This window comes from Cotesia glomerata, linkage group LG6 (assembly GCF_020080835.1).
Source record: "Cotesia glomerata isolate CgM1 linkage group LG6, MPM_Cglom_v2.3, whole genome shotgun sequence".
NCBI classification, from domain to species: Eukaryota; Metazoa; Arthropoda; class Insecta; order Hymenoptera; family Braconidae; genus Cotesia; species Cotesia glomerata.
In genome coordinates, this window is record NC_058163.1 from 18474834 (window position 1) to 18496878 (window position 22045).

A 22045-nucleotide genomic window follows, 5' to 3' on the forward strand; every position below is an offset into this window, starting at 1 on the left:
ATTAGGTATGATGTGATGTTATATATGTGTATATAGAGATATAATGTAATAATAGCTAAGTAAATTTAATATTATATATGATGTCTATGAAGATTCATCAAGTACTAGGGGCCGGAAGAAGCAAAGAAGCAGCCTGCGGGTAGATTGTCATGACACGTGGGAACTTCCTCTGATGATTTGCTTGCACGCGTGGGTTTAAACTAAACAGCAGGGGACATTGTACTCCCCACGTCAATATTTGGAGAGTTTACACGTAGCACGTTACAAATAATACAAAAGACATGTGTTGTTCAAGAGCAGGATGTGCAGTTTATAGATATATTTTGCACACAGGGGACACACTAAACTAATATAGAGAGTATATATGTCTCTAATGAATAGACAGACTAAATAGGTGTGTGGTAACACCGTTTATGTGTCTCTAATTCAAAAAACCACAGGACACATGATAAACTGCAGTGACATGTGCGTTTAAGTAATAATAAAAGAGATAAAAAAGTACACATGAATAATACAATATCAGTATTTAAGTCGGACTGCACGTGCATTGGTGGTTGGATACGAGGAGGTGATTTATTTATTCAGGCATCAAGTTAAACATTCAAAAGCGTTAATTCCGCGTGATTTATTCCCCGCTGAGGGCCAATTCAAGCCAAGAGGTAATACTCTCGTAAAATCTCAAGCCTTTTAAGCAATTTTGTAATTTTTCTTTCGCTCCTCGTTTAAACGATGACGACGTTTAAGCGGTACAACATAAAAGAACATTTACCGCAAAGATGATGCACAAAAAATATCAAGAAGAAAAGCAACAAAAAAAATAAAAGAAAAATAAACTATGATGCTGAACAAGAAAGATGAAGAGGTGAAAAAAAAATAAAGAAAATAAAATGTTTTTATTTTTTGATAAGTCGTTTTTCAAAGCTCGATGATGGGCACCCTGTTGCGAGAAAGACTCATCGTTGATGGAAGGAATAATATATCTTTCTCGCTCTTAATTTATATTCTGCAATGACGAGACTGCTTTGAAAATTGAAACAGCCAAGATGCAGATATACTTGATGGTTTACATTCGTACGTATATGTAGATATATTTATAATAATATTTATACGTATATATTGCCATATGTTTATGGGATGAATATGTATAGATAAAATAATATAATATAATATAATAATAAATGAGATATTGCCAGCAGGGTAAAGCGAAAGCGAGCGAAAAGGTTGATGGTGATGACGGACACCGTGAAGATAAATTTAACGGTGATATAGTTATTTTGTTACGTTAAAAATCTAAATAATAACGATAAAAATAGTTAAGAAAGAGTTAATGCCGATTACGATTGATTGAGTGAAAGACTTGGGAAACTTATTTATTTATTTATGTAGATATTGTTGCTATTGGAAAATTAGACAGTCAAAGCTTATAGAAAGTTTTTAATAGATAGAATTCAAGTTAATTCTGTGCTATTTTGCGGATACTAAAATTAAGAATTTACACATTTTTATTGCTTAAAGTTATTTGTTGCATGTTTGTATTTTAAAAGATTTACTGCAGTTGTCATAACCATAACCATAATCATAACTATGTTCATGATTAATTTAATAAACTCCTTGTTTTATTTTATTTTACTATGTTTCATTGTTATAACAATGTTAATACATGCCGTGACACACAGTATAAATTGTATTAAATTACTTTTAACAATTACAGCATGACTTATTGTCTTTTGTGTTTAATTAATTCTAAAATAAAAAATATTAATGTTAAGTATCGATTTGCTCAATAGCACAGAATACATGAATCATAAATTATATATTATATATATAATATGAAATGTCTGTCAGCATACTTGTGCAAAAACTGGCAAGACCTCTTTAAAGAGCAATTAGCACATAATTAAAAATATAATAAAAACAACGAATATGCAAACTTACTCCAGTTGATAATGAGTATCCAGGTATTGCTTTTTCTTCATTAATTTCACTTTCATCTTCTAAATTATTTAAATCTGTTAAAATATCAACATTACTTTCTAATTGCAGGTCTGATTCATCAACAAATCGATCTCCTGTTATACTTGTAGAATCAAGAAGACTTTCAGAGCCAAATTTACGTTGCGTTGAAGCAGGTGGCGTAGCCTTAGATTCATAGTTTCTAGTCAGTGAAGTCGCTCTAGTTGGTAGAAGATCATTAAAACATTCTTCTTCAGTCTCTCTGGTTGGAATTCCAGCGTTATTAGACACCGTCGACTCTTCCAAGTACCAGGAAGATGACGCGGACCGTCTGGTGGTTCTACTTCTACCAGTACTCCCAGTAGTACCACAACCAGAAGCTGTTGGACGTTTTCCACTACTATTTCTACGAGTATCATCATCACGAGATGACAGTGCTCCTTTGCACTTCCTCAGGTAATTTTTAACTTTTTTAGCTCGGCTTTTACGATTCTCATTATCTCGATTTATTTTAACAGGTTCCGATGTCAATTCATTAACGTCATCTGTCTTCGTTGTTGTAATTGTTATTATGGTTGTTGTTGTTGTTGCTGCTGTTGGATTACTATCATGATTAATATCTTTCAAATCTTTATTACCGATTTCTACAGTATTGATCTCAGGTGCTAGACTCCAGGTCTCTAGTTCTTTATTGGGTGTTTGAACACGTTCTGCCGGTATTACCTGAAACAATAATTGTCTCTATAAGCACATACTGTTTAGTTCATATATAAATATATTTATATGTACATATATATATATGAATACATATACGTAAATAGTTAAATTAATAGTTTATAAAGTAAATGCAAAGAGAAAAGTCCCGAGTAAAAGGCGTGGGAGCGAGCGGTACTGAGTTTAGTTAAAGTTGTATCGTTGTATAGCGACGATAAGCGATTAAACCCGTCTCTGTTTTATTTTTAACTAGCTAAAGAAGATTTAAATTAAAAATAATAAATAAGTAGATATAAGACGGAATCGTTAAAACTAGATATAATACAGCTCGACATCATTCGTCTTATAACATCAACAAATGTACATATATATATATATATATATATATATATATATATATATAGCATATATATATATATATATATATATATATATATCTATCTATAGTTACTCTTAACTTATAAAACTAAACGTACAGTAATATAGTAGAGTAAAGTTAACTGGCCGCTTTTATAATACTTTTATCTCGTAATTTACTATAACCAAAGAGGGAAAGTTGTTTGCCACAAATCCCTCTAGCCATCTATCTAAAATTTTTTCATTGTTATTTAAAACCATCACTTCGACCCCTTCAATGTTAAAAGCTAACTTTCATTTGTAAACACAAACGGTATTTATACATACGTGTACATAGTTAATAATTTTTATTAAAATCACGGATTAAATTGATAAATAAAAACCGAATCTATCCGGGATCTTTTGACATAAACTTAACATAGATATTCAAGTATAAATAAAAGTTGTCAGTGTATGAAGAATATATAGCCAACGTGACATGCGCGTCCACATAAGGCACCTATTTCACCTTTTATAACGATGGATTTATCGACTCCACATGCTTTACCCTCCACCCTCGCAACATATACTCAACCGCTATAACTTGCTGCAAGACTATTTTACATCCTCAATCGAGTGTAAACAGAAGCAAAAAAGAGCTTTCCTATGAGCTCATTTACTGGATAAGTGAAGAATATACATATATGTGCATTCATGTATATATATATATATATATAAGTGTGAGTGTACCTTCTTACGACGTAGCAGCTTCCAGTCAAAGTGACTCATCTCGTTGTTTAATATTTTTACCAAACTCTTCTCAATACATGTATATTTATTACATATATGTATTTATATTCTCGGTACACTCTCAGCGATGTTTAAACGAGTGTCTGAGAAAATCACGAGTAGAAAATTGATCCTACAAAGTGCTCTCACGACTCCATTTACTCATCCTCTTTAGAGTAGATACTTGAGGAGGATTTAAACGAACAGGACAAGTCAATGACTTTGTCTCTACAAGACAAGTCTCTGGGGATACTGTCCATTCACAATCCATCTTCACTTATTCAATCCACATTATTATTTTATCATGATTTTTACATTCAACTTTTGACTTTTTACTTATTTATCTATTTATTTATTTATTTTTTTCAGATCATACAACTTGTAGGTACAACATACTTGAGACTACACCCGACACGATTACACGTTCTTAATTAAAGGCATTATAATGAACTAACCGCAAGTTTATTATAGGGCGTGTTGCGTCAAAGAAAGTGAGGTATCACGGCTGTGCTTGCGACTCAAGCTCCAGGTCATGAACTAGATCTATTGGGAGTCGAGCATGCGCGAATTCTTAAACTTCAACCCCTTGACAAGCACCCTCAAGCACACCGGTCTCAATTGCTCCACGAGCCATGACTACTGTTACTATATTCACTTATAACTTAATTATCTTTATTATTACTTTATCACGTAATATTGAACCAAAGCTTAACGCATAAAGTCAATTTCTTGGAGGTAATTTTAAAAAATATATTTTTAGATTGATCTGGGAATCCCAGTAATACCGGATGTCTGGTGTACTTGAAATGAATTATAAAATACCGCATAGTGAGTCTTGTGGCGGCATCTCTGGTCTTGAATAACCACTCTTTGCCTCTGCCTCTGCCTCTGCCTCTACCTCTACCTCTACCTCTGGTGATTTAATTTCCTATGGAGATAATTTGTCCTTAAACTTTTTCCGCATACATATACATTTATAATACTACTACTAAACACTTAGTAAGTGTAATCGCAGCGGAAAGGAGGGACACACAAATTACAACTCAAATGACATTGAAAAATTATCTACTGGTTAGATAATAACCTAGTCACGTAATTCAACTATTAATTAACACAAATCACCAGTATTTAAATATTACTATTACTATTGCTATTATCTGCATTATTTGCATAGATTGTAATATAAACGTGCATTTGATTCCGGTATAAATATATATAACTGAAAGGATGAGGAAAATTTTGTCTTCAAAAAATCCATAGGATTAAATTTTATAGTTTAAGTTAGTATCATAGAAAAGATCTTAAGCTGAATTTAAAAATTTTTATAGTTTTATATGTTTGCAAGCAATAGTTAATTTAATATTTCAAGTTTCCGGAGTAGATCTAATTAGATTCGAATTACGCACTACATAAAATTAGTATATTTTTCAATCATTTTATTTTGTATGCGTAAATGTGATTAGGTGTGAAATTTTAGTAATTAAAAATTCAATAAAAAAAAATTGTTTAGGATAATTTTATGCTTAAATAAAAATAAAGAAAATGACTCTCTCGAGTCAAGAGAAAATATTTTTGAACCAAAAAAAAATTTACTTATTCTAAAAATAATTTCTTGGCTTAAGAAATTTTTTTTTTGTCGACTCAAGAAAATCATTTTCTACAAAACGGTATTCTTGGTTTAAGATTTTTCCTCTTATGAGAAGTTAATTTTTTTAATAGAGTATAATTTATTGACCGATGGAGAGTTAGATGGAAGTTGATAATTAATTACATAAACAAATTAACTGTGTAGATAATTTTTGGAATTTTTAATTGTTATCTGCTAGTTCTGTGGCGTTAGCTGAAGCAATTTTGCAGACTGTTTGTAGTAATAATATGTAATTTAATTTTGAGTAATGTCTAAGACACGTAATTAAGTTTAAATATGCCTTGTAATACAGTACCAATGGTCAATTTTATATTGTGGAATTGTTAGCTACAAGTTGCTTCCATGACATTGTTTAACAAATTATTGGTAATGAATCTTATGATAGTGATATAATAAATTTAAAAAATTTATTTCGTTGGTGACTAAAATTATTTATATTAAAAAGTTTCTTAAATTATAATTTTAAGCTCTCAGCAGTCACACAGTGATTACGGATTGCTAGTATATGATTAACAGATAATTGATAATGTATGATTAAATGGTTAATAATATTTATTAAAAAAGGGTGTCAAGTGCATAAAAAAAAAAAAAAAAGTTAACATAACAAAATAATAAAAATAATGACACCAGTATAGTACGGTAATAAATAATAAATGTAAAATAAGTAAAAATGATAACGTTAACATAGGCATGTCTTATATGTAATAAAATGTACGCGTGCGATTTGCGGAGGAGTATAAACGTAAAAGTAAAAATAGTCTTATAGTCTTACTGTTTGGCGAATGCAGGAGCCAACTAAGGAGCGAAGCGTTTCAATTTATTGCCTTCACGATCCTCGAGAGTAGTTATATCCCGCGCTCTCATATATACCTTTGCTGTTCCTCTATGTTCTGTGTGTGTTGTATATGAGCTTCTCCTCTTATATATACAGTTATCTCACTCGTGTGAGCGTCGAGTTTAATAACGCAATAAATAAAGATACGTATCAACTCGACCGCCGACGTCGTTTGTACACGATAAAAATTACCGAAAAAGATTCGAAAAATTATATGCATTTTATCTTCTTAGTGTTTTTTTTTTAATTCTTTTATTTCAATACTTTAATAATATTATAATTATAATTGTAATTATCCATCTCTTATGCAGAGTCTTTTATGTTTCGTCAATTATTTTTTATTTATTGGATTTTTGTTTAATTTAAATATTATTATAATTTAATGTTGTTAAAGTGTAATTGTAACTACGATGGGATATGGCATGAATTATATTTTTTGGTACACATAATAATATTAATATAGAGGGAAACGGAGTCTCACGCTCTCTTACATGCATATACGTATATATATATATATATATATATATATATATATATATATATATATATATACATTGTGGGTAAATAATAATTAGTACTAAATCATGTGTGACATATAAATAAAAAAGAAAATTATAAAGATAATACGTATATAAATGTTTAAATTTACATATTTTACGTTTGTTGATTCATGCTTTTTTAAATTTACGGTTTTAAAGAAAAAGTTTTATTTCAAACAAGTCAAAATAGTAAGTTATTTATTGATGGAAATGAATTTAATAGTTTAAGTGATTATTTTTCTGGAACAAAAAGATAATAAAACCGACGAATAAAAAATAATTGTAATTTTATTAACAATGTTAAAAAAAAAAATTTTAACTAAAATTAGGAAAAAATTAACAAAATTGTACTTAAATTCATTATCAACAAACAGTCAAATAAAGTTTGAAATGACAAATCCCATAATCTCATAATAAAATTGAGATGAAATTCCTATAATAAAATTGAGATGAAATGTATGTGAAACCAATTTATTCTTGTTGTGATTGGTCGAAAATAAATACTCTCATTCTGATTGGTTGAAAGTGAATATAATATACATAATCGACACATAAATATATCATGACAATAAATATGAGGCGCAAATTAAATTCTAGTCCACTCTTATAATTTAGATGATGAAAAATATTAAAATATATCATGTAAGCAAAATATTCGTAACGTGATTGGTCAAATATATCATAAGCATGAAAATATAGATAAATTCCATACCAACATTCACACGCGCGCTTGCGCGCGCAACGTATACTAGTATAATTTAAAATTGCTCAATTGAAAGTTTAGAATCTTAATTGTCTTGGAGTTATTTTAGGGCTTATTGATAAAAATTATAGATAATTTCATATAAACGTTTTAATAAAATTTTCGATAATAATTTTGATTAAAAAAATTAGTGTAAAATATGTAATAGTTTTAAAAAAATTACGATTTGTTGTCATTAGAATTGATAACCTTAAAAGGAATTCAAATCTTCCAGCAACTGTGTTTAAATGATTTCACAAGAATTAAAAATCGATTGAAATTAAACAATTCCTCAAGTATAGAATACTTTTTCGATAAAAACCTTTACTCTAGCAGAGAGGAGAAGTCACTAGCTATTTGGTACTTTTACTTTTCTTCAATCGAACAGAGAATTTGTATTGAATTTTTTTTTAAGTAGGACAATTGAAATCCCCTCGAAAAATACTGATTTATGTAATCTTTTGCTTTCTTCTTTTATTACATTGAGCGAAATGTGTAATCGAGAAGCCAAAAAAATTTTATAATCGCGTAAATTTTATCAAGATATAAAAGAAAAAATAGACTTTGTTTTTAGTGAAAATCAATAATATAAATAAAAATCAAGTAATTAATTTATTTAAGAAAATCTGTAATAAATAAATTATTATAAAAGAATTCTTGAACCATTTTTAAGTTTCACAAATTTTATCATAAATTTCAAATTGACTAGTTTTTCATTTTGAGTTTGTAGGTAATTAAAATTCTTATCGAACCTAAGGCGTTTTTTATAAATTTATTCATACAAAAAATTGTAAAATTTATATTAAAGCACGTTTTTATGTATGAGATAATTTGTTAATTGTAAAAAAAAAAAATGCGAGGCGAAAGTAATCTGTTGAATCACGAAACAATCCCCTAATAGGATTTTTTCTGTCAGCGTAATGATATACTACTAGCTTCTCTGTATTGATTAAAAAATTAACGATACTTTGGTTCCTAAGAATCGAAACCCGGTGTCCCTTATTCGGCGGCACGCATAAAACTTTAAAAAGTAAAGCGTATTTAACAAAAATACAATCGAACGATCGCAAAAAAATGTTAATTACATAAATAAGCCACTTATTTCGCTATGTAAAAATACCATTTGTGTGTGTCCAAAAACTTTTTCTCCTAATTACTTAAATGAGTCGGCGAATAAAAAATAGAAAACTGTTTTTACTTTTGAGGAGTAATAACTGATCAATCCCTTTATACTTTCAAATTCACTATAAATACCTTTTACCAGTCATTGGCTTTCGTGGGAACTTAAATTATCATGATTCGTCAAAAAATAACAAAACAACTCTACCTACACGGAGAAAAAAATTTTACTATAGGAACTCTATAGTAGTTAGTTGTAAAAAGTTCCAGTAGGTTAACGTATTCTTATAGTAACAATACCGTTTGGCTCCTGCAACTCTACATCGTTGAGCTCTGAAAGCTAAACGTTTTTACCTCTCACAACTCTACAGGATCGTTCTGAGACTATAACAAATTTTTGGAAGTCTGCTTAATAATTTTTTTTTACGATTTAGCATTGATAATTTAATAAATACATGCAGCAGAATGAATTTATATTGCCAACAATAATTGTATATGACAAATAAGAATATTATTATAATAGAAATAAAATAATAATAGAACTTATTTTACAAATAAAAATTATTTGTAAAATAAAAATATGGTCGTCACAAAATTATCTTATTTTCTTAATTATATTAATAAATATTGGACATAAAATCATTACCGTATATGCACGAGAAAAGATAAATAAACGAAAACAAATTTTATTTTGTGTTAAATTGGGTCTTTTTAATGTATTCCGATAACTTATCACTTATCACAATATATTCAACTAATAAATTAAATTAACAGGCGAGACCATCTTTTTCTCGCTTTGCTCTCACGGAGCTCAACGGAACTATCTCTGTCGCACTTCCAACAGCAGAGCAATTGCAGTTTCGATTGGTTTCACGAAACGAATGAAATTTTTGAAAAAAATGCTTTGTGGTGAAATAGTTTATTAAATTATCTATTATCTCTAAAAACGTTTTTTCAAAATTTCCATTCGTTTCGCTAAGCCGATTGAAACTGCAATCACTGGTCTCGGCTGTTAATAGTCACTGCAAATAAACTTTGAAAAACCATAAATACAAAACTGTTCTAACGAAATTCAATTTGAAAAAAAAAAAAAACCTATTTCCTTAAATAAATAAATTGGGAACTTAATTGTCCTCATATATTTTCAATAATATAGATTAGTAACAAAATAATTATGTTTGGCATTTTAGAAGGTTATGAAATATGTCAGCGCACTCTACTACTGCGCAACGTAGAGAGCTCTCAACTATACCGTTTGGCTCTGAGAACAATCCCGTAGAGCTCTGAGAGCTCAACAACATTGAGTTATCAGAACTAAATATCATTTTGTTACTGTAACTCTACAACGAACAGTAAACTATGTATAGTTGTGGTAACTCTACAGTTACGTTACCAGAACGAAATTTTTTTTTCCGTGTATCCTTAGTTTCTCCGTACTTTGCCACCAAAAACTCTGTTGAAATAATTAACGAAGTTGAACAATTAAAATCGTTTTAACACTACGCAATACACTTTTAACAAGAAAATTAAGTAAATAAAAATATCAATATATATATTTACTATATAAGCGACATTTTTATAATTTTATTTAATTATCAATTAATTAAAAATTTTAAACCACCAATTGATTATTTACATCGAAAATTATTTTATTTTATTACATGATCTCAAAAAAGTGAAATTACTTTTTTATTAATCATTAAAAAAATTCATTAAATTCAAATTATCAATCTGTCCCCATAAATTTTCTTCAGAACTAACATAAAAATCAATTATCAATTATTACTTATTGCTTTTTATTTATTACCGGGTAATAATTATCTTTTAATACTGCTTATTATTTATTACCGTGTAATAAACAACTTTGTTTGACAAGAATTTTAATTAAAAGGAAAAAAAATTCATGTGTCAGCGGACTTATAATATTATTTGAAGAATAAGTAAATAGCTTCCAACAAATGTTTCTGACAATTTTTAAAAATACCCAACATTTTTTCCTGCTGTATTGTTTAAATTTTTTATTTAGTAATACATTTTTTAATCTTTATTCAATTATTTATAGTCTATTGAACTATTTTAAACTTTATGAACAATGCAATTTTCAGTTATAATGACATTGTATATGCAGTTTTTATATCACTGTGATTTCTCATAATTTATTCACTATAGTTAATATATAGTTAATATATATTAACTAATTTTATCTCATTATACAATTGATCAAGAAGAAGACGATTTTTCATACGGTAAATAAACAAACAATAACCAGTTTAAGATTTTCAACGTTGCAATTATTATTATTATTATTAATTTTTTTATTTCTCTTTGATATTAATTTCATTATTATCTTCAGTCTCAAATAACTAATCTTAAGTATTAATTTCATTCCACTTTTTTTTTTCTATTATATTTTAACTACACCTAAATAACCTTAAGTAAATTATAATTAAGGTAATATAAAATTGATATTCGGCATGAGCCTTAGTATTAAACTAAAATAAATAAATTAAAAAAAAATAATTCGTCAAATTGAATTACACAAAACATGGCAAGAATTACCGAGCGATACTATCAACTCCCATTCTCTTGAGAGTTTCAAAAATAAAGTGTTCGAATTTTTTCTCAATCTTGAAGTATCTAACAGTTTGTAAATCTATTGAATATTTCCAGTTTGGCTTGTTTTAATTACTGCTATGTCACTCATACAAGTTATTGTATCGCATCTTGTTATACTATTTTTCTTTTATTACTTATTTACACTTTTTGTTATAATTCATTAATTATACTAGACATTGTACAATTTGCCATCCGGCTATAAGCCTTGGCATATAAATCCAATAAATAAATAAGTATGAATGAATGTTATAGAAAAGAAAAAAAAAAGGCGTTTACTAAATACAAATACAAGACGTTTTTCAATAGAAAATTTCTCTTCCGGTTTAAAACGATTTATTTGAATTTAGTGTAAATCAAAATTGAAAAGACACATTAAATAGATAATGATATGTAATAGTAAACATAAAAAAACTTTTGAAAGAACACCTTCCGATAAAATAAATTTACAAATACTGATAAATAAAGTGACAGTAAACTGTAATATTTATTATTTTTAAATTTAAAAATTTCTTTTCTTTGATCGATACTTATCTTTAATTTGTTCTCTGACTCTATTTAACATTTTATTTTTTAAATACAAGACAAGAACTCAAGTAAAACTAAACTGTAATAGTGAAATTATTAAAATAATAGTGGACATTTTTGAATAAAAAGTATAAATCGTTATACTTCAGTAAACTGTGGCTCGTGTTGTTTCAAAATAAATATTTATTGAATGAATGAATTTTCTTTCCTTTTATTGCGCAATAAATCACATGTATGAATATTATTAAAGATTAAATAATTACATGAAATAAAAAAAAAAAAAAAAAAGAAGATTTTATTCGTTAGTGCCAGCAATTAGTTGTTAATTAAGCTTTATTATCCATCAAGATAAAATCTTATTCAAATTTTATGTTAATTCCCCGAAGGAAGATAAATAAAAATGCGGTTCAGTATATCATCTTGGGATTTAAAATATAATTTACGGGCTTAAATAAAAAGTCATGACTATGACCTTTAGATAAAAATTTATTAAATTCTATTAACCACCAGCACCAATACTAAATAGTTGAAAAGTTTAATGTCAATAGTAAGGAAATATTTTAAATGACAACCGCCGACGTACGTGAGAATTTAATAATCACTTATTTCGTGTTGCATAAATTCGATTAACCGTTATATTATACTGATACTTTGAATACTGATATAATTAATCTAATTACAATTAATTATGCTAATTTGTACATTATTATCAATTAATTAATGCAGAGTGCAGTGGTTACTGATAGAGATAGTTTTTTTATTTATTTTAAAAGCTATTAGGTTAAATTAAAATCAATCCGGTGACATAATAGTCTGAATTTTAAATTCTAATTTTTAAAACAAGTTACTTAATTGATTTTTATAAGCGATTGGTGTTGAATAATGTAAATTTTTTATTTGTGAGGTGTTACATACAGAACTATATGGTTTGAAGAAATTTTTTTTTTTATAGCTAAGGTAAAAGCCCCAATAGATGATCACGTACCAGTATATGATCACTCCATATATTTGTATATCTATATTCACAAATATAGGTATACAAATACATGGAGTGATCATATCCTGGTACATGATCATATATTGGGGCTTTTACCTTACTTGATTTTTTGACATTTCTTCACTTCTGTTGAGAGGTTTCTGGTGAATTTTTGTTTTTTCTTTCTATGAGCAATATAGATAAAAATCCATGTTTTTCTGATTTTTTGTTTAAAATTGAGGATAAACTTTGATACACAGAAAAAAATAAATTATTTATCTATTATAGTTCATTTTTTTCCGTAAACTTGAAAAATCTTAACAATTTTTAAAAAATAATGAACAAAAAGTCATTTTTTAAGTGGCCTAATGACAGCAGTTAAAAATTCGCCTGGAGGCTAAGAATACATTTCAAAAATAAATTTTAGTACTTAATCATATGACCTTAAATACTTTTTATCAATAAAAAATACTTGAATCGCTATTATATTGACAATACAATGATAAATGAAATTAGAAGATATGAATGTACAGTCAACGCTCTCTGTATTTGACTCGCCCGTACAGGACCATTCTCTGTATTTGACTCGTCCTTGTCCATAAGAGCTGTATAAAATCGTCAAATACAGAGGAAGAATGTGGTCAAATACAGAGAGCGGTCAAATACAGAGAGGTCCAATACAGAGAGTGTCGACTGTATTTTACACAACAGGTAATGTCTTAATTGAATTATCAACTGAAAGAAAGTAATAAAAGAATCTACTGTTGAAAGTTTTTATGGCTATGAATAAAAAATATTACTGTATCAACTGTGATATAGCTTCAAAAAGTAATATAATGTGTTATATAAGAATGTATGTGATTTTTGATTTGGATAGTAATATTGAATTTTGCATTTTTGTGGAATTTTCCATTTAAATTTTAGGAGAGAATAAAAAAATTATAGGGTAAAAGACCCCATTAGTGGCGGGGACTTCATTACTGACACTTTCTTTGATTTTGGTACTTATTCAATTAATGAAATCATTAATTTCAATAATGAATATATTATTTCTAATCTTTAAGACCTTTAGATCAAAAAAATTTTTAATTTATATTTCAAGTAGAACATTTTTTCATTGAAAGAAAAAGTGCCACTAATAGGGGTTAAAGGTGCCACTAATGGGGTCTTTTACCTTAAATTAAATTTTTTTAACTTGAACACCCTTTCTTTGATGGTAACTTTTAAATATTTTTTTCAAAACTTTGTATTAAAGGAAATAAGTTTATAAAAAGTCATTTAAATGTAAAAAATTTTCTTTTTAACATTTATTAATTTCTTATACTATCAATAAATTCAAGTCTGGAAATTAAAAAAAAATTATATCACAAATCATTAAAAGTAATAAGCTTTCAAAAATTAATTTGATGATTTAATTTTCACATTTAAAATATAACTTGGCGTAATAAAAATAATACGATTTGCTTCAATCACTGCCGATAATTAATGAAAAAAAGTTTCATTTTTATTACTAACACTAGCAAGTAATAGCAAACTTTTATTTATGTAAATTAAAGTAATTATCTATTTAAATGACTTTCTACATAAATATTAAATTACACGTTAAAACAAAAATAATTATAAATATAAAGTATAATATAATAAATAAGTAAATTAACGGTACTGTTAATTGTTTTAATAAATATAATGTAAGTAAGAGTGGTGAATGGTAAGATGACAAATCGAGCACATTGGGAGGTAAGATCGGTATAGATAACTATCGATATAAGTGTATAAATTAATCGATGAGATTGCATCGGTTTATTTTCACATGAGCACAGCACGCCACAAGAAATTTTTATCCACTGTATAATACAGTAAGAGTATATATTTAATATACAACATATTACTTTAATGTTATTTGTGTCTTTGTACATGTAATACATTATACCTACAATGTTGTGTAGAATACTAATCAGAAAATTTTATTCACCTATACATACATCTCATATACACACCATGTAAGTAATAGAACAGTAAATGGTGCTAGCGCTTATAATACATACACTTAAGAATTGTTTTATAGGGAAGACGATTTGATACGGGTGGAAACCCGCGAAAGTTTGTGACTCGTGCAAACTTTGATGTCTACTACCAAGTCTTATATGTAAGTACATTTTGTTATTCTAGAGTAATTTAAATTTTATATATGTACACATTTGTAACAATAGTCATTCCTCTGACGAGAAATTCGTTTAATTGCCATTAATGTTTTTTAGACTCTATCCGCCGGACGAAGACTAGAATAAATTTCACATAGACGATACTTAACTCTTTTTAATAAAACGTTTTATTTAATTCAAGGCTTCAAGACAAAATATAAAGAAAGCGATCCCGCATTCTAGACTATCCCGTGAAAATTTTATGCTACAATAGTCAATTATATTGTTGCGATTAAGGTAAAAAACGCCTGTGATAAAACAATGACTTTAAACAAAGACTCTCAAGTACCTAATGTATAAAATTTATGAATATTAATTATTTTAAAAAAACTTTTAGAATAACTACTATGCATGAATAAGAGAACTATCAACTTCAAAATCTAATGATTCCTCCTTTCTCTTGAGTAAAAAATTACTCATTCGATAGTGACGAATTACTTAGTCATAAATAACTCCTTAGTAACATTTGTAAGATTCTAAATACTTCATACTATCAGGTATCGGTAGTGTAAATCTCAATAAATTTATCATTTTTATAAGATCATTTCTATTTCACGAGAATGTTACCTTTAATATTGCTGTAATCACTATTTTGATTGATATTGTGAAGTAAAATATTCTTATAATGGTTTGTTCGTTAGTCTTCAATAGAATTAATACGTTTATATTAAAGAAAATTAAATATATTGATGGAATCAAAGTTATGTAATGAAACAAAGTTACGATTTTAGAAGGGTAAATCAATTATTTATTCGGAAAGTTGTGGAATCTTTACTTTCGGTGGATGAAAATAGAAAACAGGAGTTGTTATAAAGTTATTTCAAATAGTAACGTACCGTTGCGAATTCAGAAATGGAAAAATTAGTTTCGAATATAAAAATTATAGTTTAAAGTTTTACAGAATTTTTCAAATTTATTATTTGAAGTTATAATTTTTCGACTTTTGCATTAAAGTGCTGAGTATATAAAACTTCAATAGTTCTTATTTTCTTTCTTCTGTAAGGAGTAACTAGAGAACTTTTATCGACAAACATGATAAAAATTATGTAAATCCGTCAAACTTAAAATATATTTTAAGGTTTTAAAAAATGAAAATGATTAATTTCGAAAATAATCCGATGAAAGTATCCAGTGAAATAAAATTGAGAATTTGAACGTTCAATATTTTTTATTTTACGAGAACAGATTAATTTTTTTTAATGAAATTTTTTCTACGCGTAAATTAGAATTAATTATAATAACTAATAAAAAATCCAAATTTTACAATATGTGTGAATCTATATAAGGAATACCTTTGTAAATCAAGAACAGTATAAAATCAAAAATCATCTTGAATATTGCAATCTTAAGTTATTGATACATTTCATGTAGACATAGAAACGAAACTTTTTAATTGAACGACTTCGAGGTAATTACCTTAAGAGCGGCTCAATTTGTTTTCTTTCTCTTACTTATGAGACTAATAAAACCATCCTTGTTTTACTTGTACAACACATAAATGGAAACTTGGACAAGAATTGCTTTTGAATAAATGAAAATTTTTAGAAAATTATTCTGAGAATAGTTAGATTATTAAGTAAAGTGTCAAGCCTCGGTTTGTTCTTTACTTTCACGGTCTTTTTTGGAGATGAAATATGGGAGCAACATTCAAAATGTTTTTAAATAATTAGAAATAAATTTTAATATTGAGTTGAGTTCAACACTTTAGTTAAATATAAAAATTGAAAAATGACCATTATAGCAGTATGCATTGCAATTATTAGATTTACATTATCAGTAAAATATTAATTTTACTGATGATGTAAATGTTCATAAAATATTCATTTTTTCCATTGCTTAATACAATAACCAATAAAAATTCAAATTTAAAAAATAACTGACAAATAAATTATTATAAAAAAAAGTTTCATAAACAGAAATTATAAAAAACTGTTATTATAATTTTTTTATAAAGATTTTTTCTAGTACTATTTACCTAAAAAATGGTCAAATGTCAGCTGATTTCAGCACCACAATTATCCATTTATCATTTGGTTTAAAAGATCTTATACAGAACTTTTTTAAGGTGAAAGAATTTCTTAGCTAGTGCATACTGAAAAGGTTGATGACGCAGCAAGAGACTCGAGTAGACTCTCTTATGTTGCGTGTACTTTGAATTGGCGATACAAGGGTTCACGGTCACGCGGGATGAGCGCATACAGACTCCGAAGTCTGGATTTTAAATTTGAAAGAAGAATATTCTGCTGAAAGCCCAGCACATAACCATATTACATATTATACCAGACTCGACTATTCTATCGAGTGAATCCAATGATCCATCACCATCACGATCACTCTTTTCAAACAACCACACAATGTCTAGATTTAAATGATAATGATAAATAAAATCTCAACCAGAAATCTGACTTGTGACTTCTAAAAATAAAAATCAATAACAATTATTTTGATATAAATGTATCCAAAAAACTTACCGGTAAACTTGCAATGCCCAGCCTGACTTTGGCGTATTTTTTAGTGAACACTCTCCACAAAACGTAAGCCATGTTGATTTAAAAAAGTACTCCCAGTTTAAATTTAAAAACACCAGATCCTCGATTCCACACGACGATCAGTCGATTGTGATGCCGTACTTGTTGCATCATTTCCATGAAAAACCGCCGTTCACGTCCTTTTTTATAATTCAATCATTTATAAACTCTTCAACTCAATGATGTCCAGCAGTAAATACAAATCACGTATAATCAGTTTAGAAATAAAATAAACAACCAACAACCAACAGCATAAATAAACTAAAAAAGAGGGTTAATTAATTAGTAATTAGTTATTTCTTTTACACACAAAAAATAATTATGTCATTAAATTTTGCATAATACAAACTTGTAAGTAGTGTGTGTATACGTAAATGCCTAAAAATAATTATACATTTACATTTGCGAAATTAAGGAAATAAGTACCGCCTTACACGCGGTTTAACAATTAAAATTTTTCAACTTCTTTGAATAACAACCAAGTATCTCTTTCATTTTATTTAATTATTATTGTTACTACAGTCGACGCTCTCTGTATTGGACCTCTCTGTATTTGACCACATTCTTCCTCTGTATTTGACGATTTTACACAGCTCTTATGGATAAGGACGAGTCAAATACAGAGAATGGTCCTGTACGGGCGAGTCAAATACAGAGAGCGTTGACTGTATTATTATTTTTGTTAATGTTAATATTTCTTCTTTTAGGTTAGCTGTCGATTAGTACGAGAAAAACAATTAACAATGATAAGTACCCGCCGCAAACAACGAATTCACAAGCAAATTACACGTTTAAAAAAATAGTCACTGTTTAAAAAAAGAAAAAGTGATTGGTGTTGAAATTGTTTAGGAGATCGCGTGGCCGACGTCTGTCGCTGCCAGGATATAACTGACGTAGGTAGAGAGGAGCTCAACGCTGGGTAGACAGTACACAGTACGTATGGTATAGAAACACGCGTTACACGCGCGGTATTTCTCTCTCTTTTACTCTCGTTCCCACTTTGATAGCTAACTTGTATTTTGTATTGAGTGTCTTTTTCTCCATAGTCAGTAGTAGTCAACTGAAGCATAAATATAAGCATATTTATTATCATCCTAGTATATATGTTTATGATATCTATCTTCTATCTCAGTTGACTTAATTACGCGTAGTCGGGCAAACAATGAAATGAAACGCGTTAATCGCAAATAGTATACCCGTACCGCCGATTTGCAAATTTAAACAGTTAAACTATCCCATGGTGTGAGTGTTTTTTTTTCTCTTTTTTCTTTTTTCTTTTTTTTGTGATTTATTCACAATTCATAAACACAATAACGTGTGGATACAAATAGTGTACATAGTGCACGGTGCACGATACATTAAAAAAGTAGCGGATAAATTAATAATCATATTCATATAATATATGTATAACGTTGATGAGATACATTTTAAATTGGAGCACGCGGTCCAACACGTATTGTAATAATAATATATAACTAACTACCACTAGTGTAATAATTTTTACTATTATTATATGTGCTATACTGTTGTATTATACGGTAATTATTACGTAGCGGTATTAAGATATTACGGCACTAATTTTGTTACCACGTCAAACAATATAAATTGGTAAGGGTGCGCCGTGTCAGAAGGCCACAAATTTGACAGAATCATTTTAATTGCACGGTGTAAATAAATACTATGAATTTTATTTTTTTTTTTTGGTTTCGTTTTATTCTAGGGAATAAGAAGATTTGGCTGAAGATATTGAAAAATTCGAACATCTGGTGTTTTCTTCTTTCCCTTGAATTGAAAATTACTGGAGTAATTAATGTATTATTTAAATTTGGAATGGTGATTCAGAAGATATGGAATATTTTTTAATTTACTTTAGTAAGGTAAAAGCCCCAATATATGATCATGCACCAGTATATGATCACTCCATGTATTTGTATATCTATATTCACAAATATAGGTATACAAATACATGGAGTGATCATATACTGGTACATGATCATATATTGGGGCTTTTACCTTACAATGAAAAATATATTTTAGCTGTTATAATTATTCTTAGCGATAACGTTAAAAAATTTTTAGATTTCATTTCTTCTTTTTACGCAATGATGTTGAAGTTAGTATAAATTGAATTACCCTCTTTTTTTTTTATAGAACTAAATTATTTATTAACAAAAACTTGTTAATTTTTGTTTACTTTCATTTCATTTATAATAATCTCGCAGTTCTAATGCAAAGGGGGTGTTTTGTAAAATTTTGTAACACGAACCCTTTATAATCAACTATATTTTCACTTTTAAATATTGCTTGATAATAAAAAAATATTGCGAGTGTAAAAATTTCATAATTATAATAAAATAAAATTTTTAAATAAATTATAATAAATAATTTGATAATAATAGTTTGTATTGAGAATTAAATTTCTTACAACAACAATAAAAGTCTTGTACAATCTTTTCATAAGCTCAAAATTTTATTCAAAATTTAGATTTCAAATTTTTGTAAACAAATTTTATTGCAACGATTTTCTTCAAAGATTGAAATTCTTTATCATTATATAATTATGTGTTGGATGTTTCAATTTTTGACACCGTATCATTTCCCTCGAATCAATGAATAGTTTTTTACAAGGCCGAATAAAATAATTAATTTTTGTTATTTCATTCTTTTTGAACCCTCTTAATTACAGAGTAATTTTAATTACAAAGTTTTTCGTTTATTTTTATAAAATTCAGTTTCTTTGGAATAAAAAAATTCTAAAAATTTTTTGTTTATAATATAACTTTGGTGTGAAATAAAATTAAAAAAAAAATTTATGTAAAATGAACTTGCATATTTCTAAACCAACAAATTTTCAACAAATAATTCTTCCATTGTCTATTATACTTATTGTTAATATTAATATACAATATACAAAATACACCTACTACCGTCTGTTAATTGCAACAAGTATGTTTATGAATGAATAATTAATTAACTATAATGATTTAATTAAATAAATAAAACTAGCCGTCAATAAAACCCGTTAGACTTGATATCAAGAACAAATAAAAAAAAAAAAAAAAATTCACGTATGTACAAAATATCAAAGTTGATGTAAATGAATTGAGTGAAAATAATGATTACTGGGTTAGATAATAGATAAAATATGTGAATAAATTAAAAGTGCAGTAATGTTGACGCAGAGGAATGATTTGCTGTCGGCGTATCGGATGTTGAAGAAAGAGGGTGTCGCAAGTGGTCGCAAACCCAGCAGGGCATAGCGATCATTATTATACATATACTTAAAGTTTCTTGGGGGGATATGTTAGCCACATTCGCACTTACACATGCATACTATATTATATAAATATAAATATAAACATAAATGTACATAGTATACACGCAAGAAAGTAACGAATAAAAGACATAACACGGAAATCGTAGGGCGTCGCGTATAACGCGAATCGTGAATCATTGTTCTTGGGCAATGTCTGGTGAGTACCACAACAACGAACGGTGTGTCTGTCTGTCGGCCAATAACGGTTGGTCTACACAGCTCTCTATAAAATATTATATTATATATATAAATATATATTTATCGTTATCACGATATCCCCTCGCTGTTATATATTGGTATAGATATACCGAGCAGTCCCTTATTCACCGCAGGGTTATCCGGGTTAATCGACGTATCGTCCAACAATAGTCTACTCCATGACGATCACTTTTCCAAGTTAAGACCACGGATCTCAATAACTTACTTGGTTATTGGGACTCCATTTCACTTTTTATTCATTCCCAGTCCATTAATCATTTCATTCTATACTCCCGTGTTAATTATGCTTTTTTAATTACACTGATACTTATTAATATTTTTAAATTCTAATCTGTTAAATCTTAAACTCTGTCTGTGAATAAAAAATGTACAAAATTAATTTTTATTTTTACCATAAATAAATAATTAATTAAATTCCTACGCTACATTATTGAGACATAGACATAAACATGATTCAATTTGTAATTTATAAATAAATAAAATTCAAAAATACTTACGGTATTATATAATAGTGGTTGTAAGTTGTAACATATCCATAAATAATTTTATTCATTCGCATTAAAATAAAAATGTGTTGTAAAATTATAAAGATCGTCATGCTCCAAGTTTAAATATTATTTTAACATCTGTGAAAAATTATAAAAGGGAGTTAAATTGTGCATAAGCTATTTCATCTAGTATTAAATATTTTAAAAGTAATAATAATGATGATAATAATAATAAAGTTTCATATGACCTAGTGTCGTAGAGTAAATAGGCGTGAGAAACGTTTGAATTGTAAAATAACTCATTTTGTCTATTAATATTGTTGTTATAGAGGTGTATCGGTACAATGACGAAAAAAAATTTTTTAAATTAATATTTCCTATTCAACAACAATAACAATAACAACAACCACAACAACGGGGACACTTGACATGCCTGTGGCTATATCTGTCCATCGACTTTGACCCCGAGATCGCGAACCAGAATGTATAAACTGCATAATA

General features: G+C 27.8%; 1 protein-coding gene and 1 long non-coding RNA gene across 3 annotated transcripts in view; one reads left to right on the forward strand and one right to left on the reverse strand.

Annotated features, from left to right (window-relative positions):
- Positions 1–18411, reverse strand: part of LOC123266666 — a 77986-nt gene extending 59575 nt beyond the window's left edge. The window contains exons 1-4 of one of the 2 annotated variants that reach the window (XM_044731013.1): positions 18276–18411; positions 17871–17899; positions 17465–17782; positions 1936–2676 (exon numbers count right to left, since the gene is read on the reverse strand). In XM_044731013.1, the coding sequence (XP_044586948.1) occupies positions 1936–2676; positions 17465–17536 (813 nt within the window). In that variant the 5' untranslated portion in view covers positions 17537–17782; positions 17871–17899; positions 18276–18411. Of the gene's footprint in view, positions 1–1935; positions 2677–3753; positions 4167–17464; positions 17783–17870; positions 17900–18275 lie in introns of those variants that run through there. The other variant, XM_044731014.1, reaches the window with a different exon arrangement.
- On the forward strand, positions 12–2135 carry LOC123266677. Its single transcript, XR_006509832.1, has 3 exons — positions 12–1071; positions 1197–1958; positions 2044–2135. It is a non-coding gene; the product is annotated as an uncharacterized LOC123266677 (long non-coding RNA).
- Positions 18412–22045: the final 3634 nt, after the last annotated feature.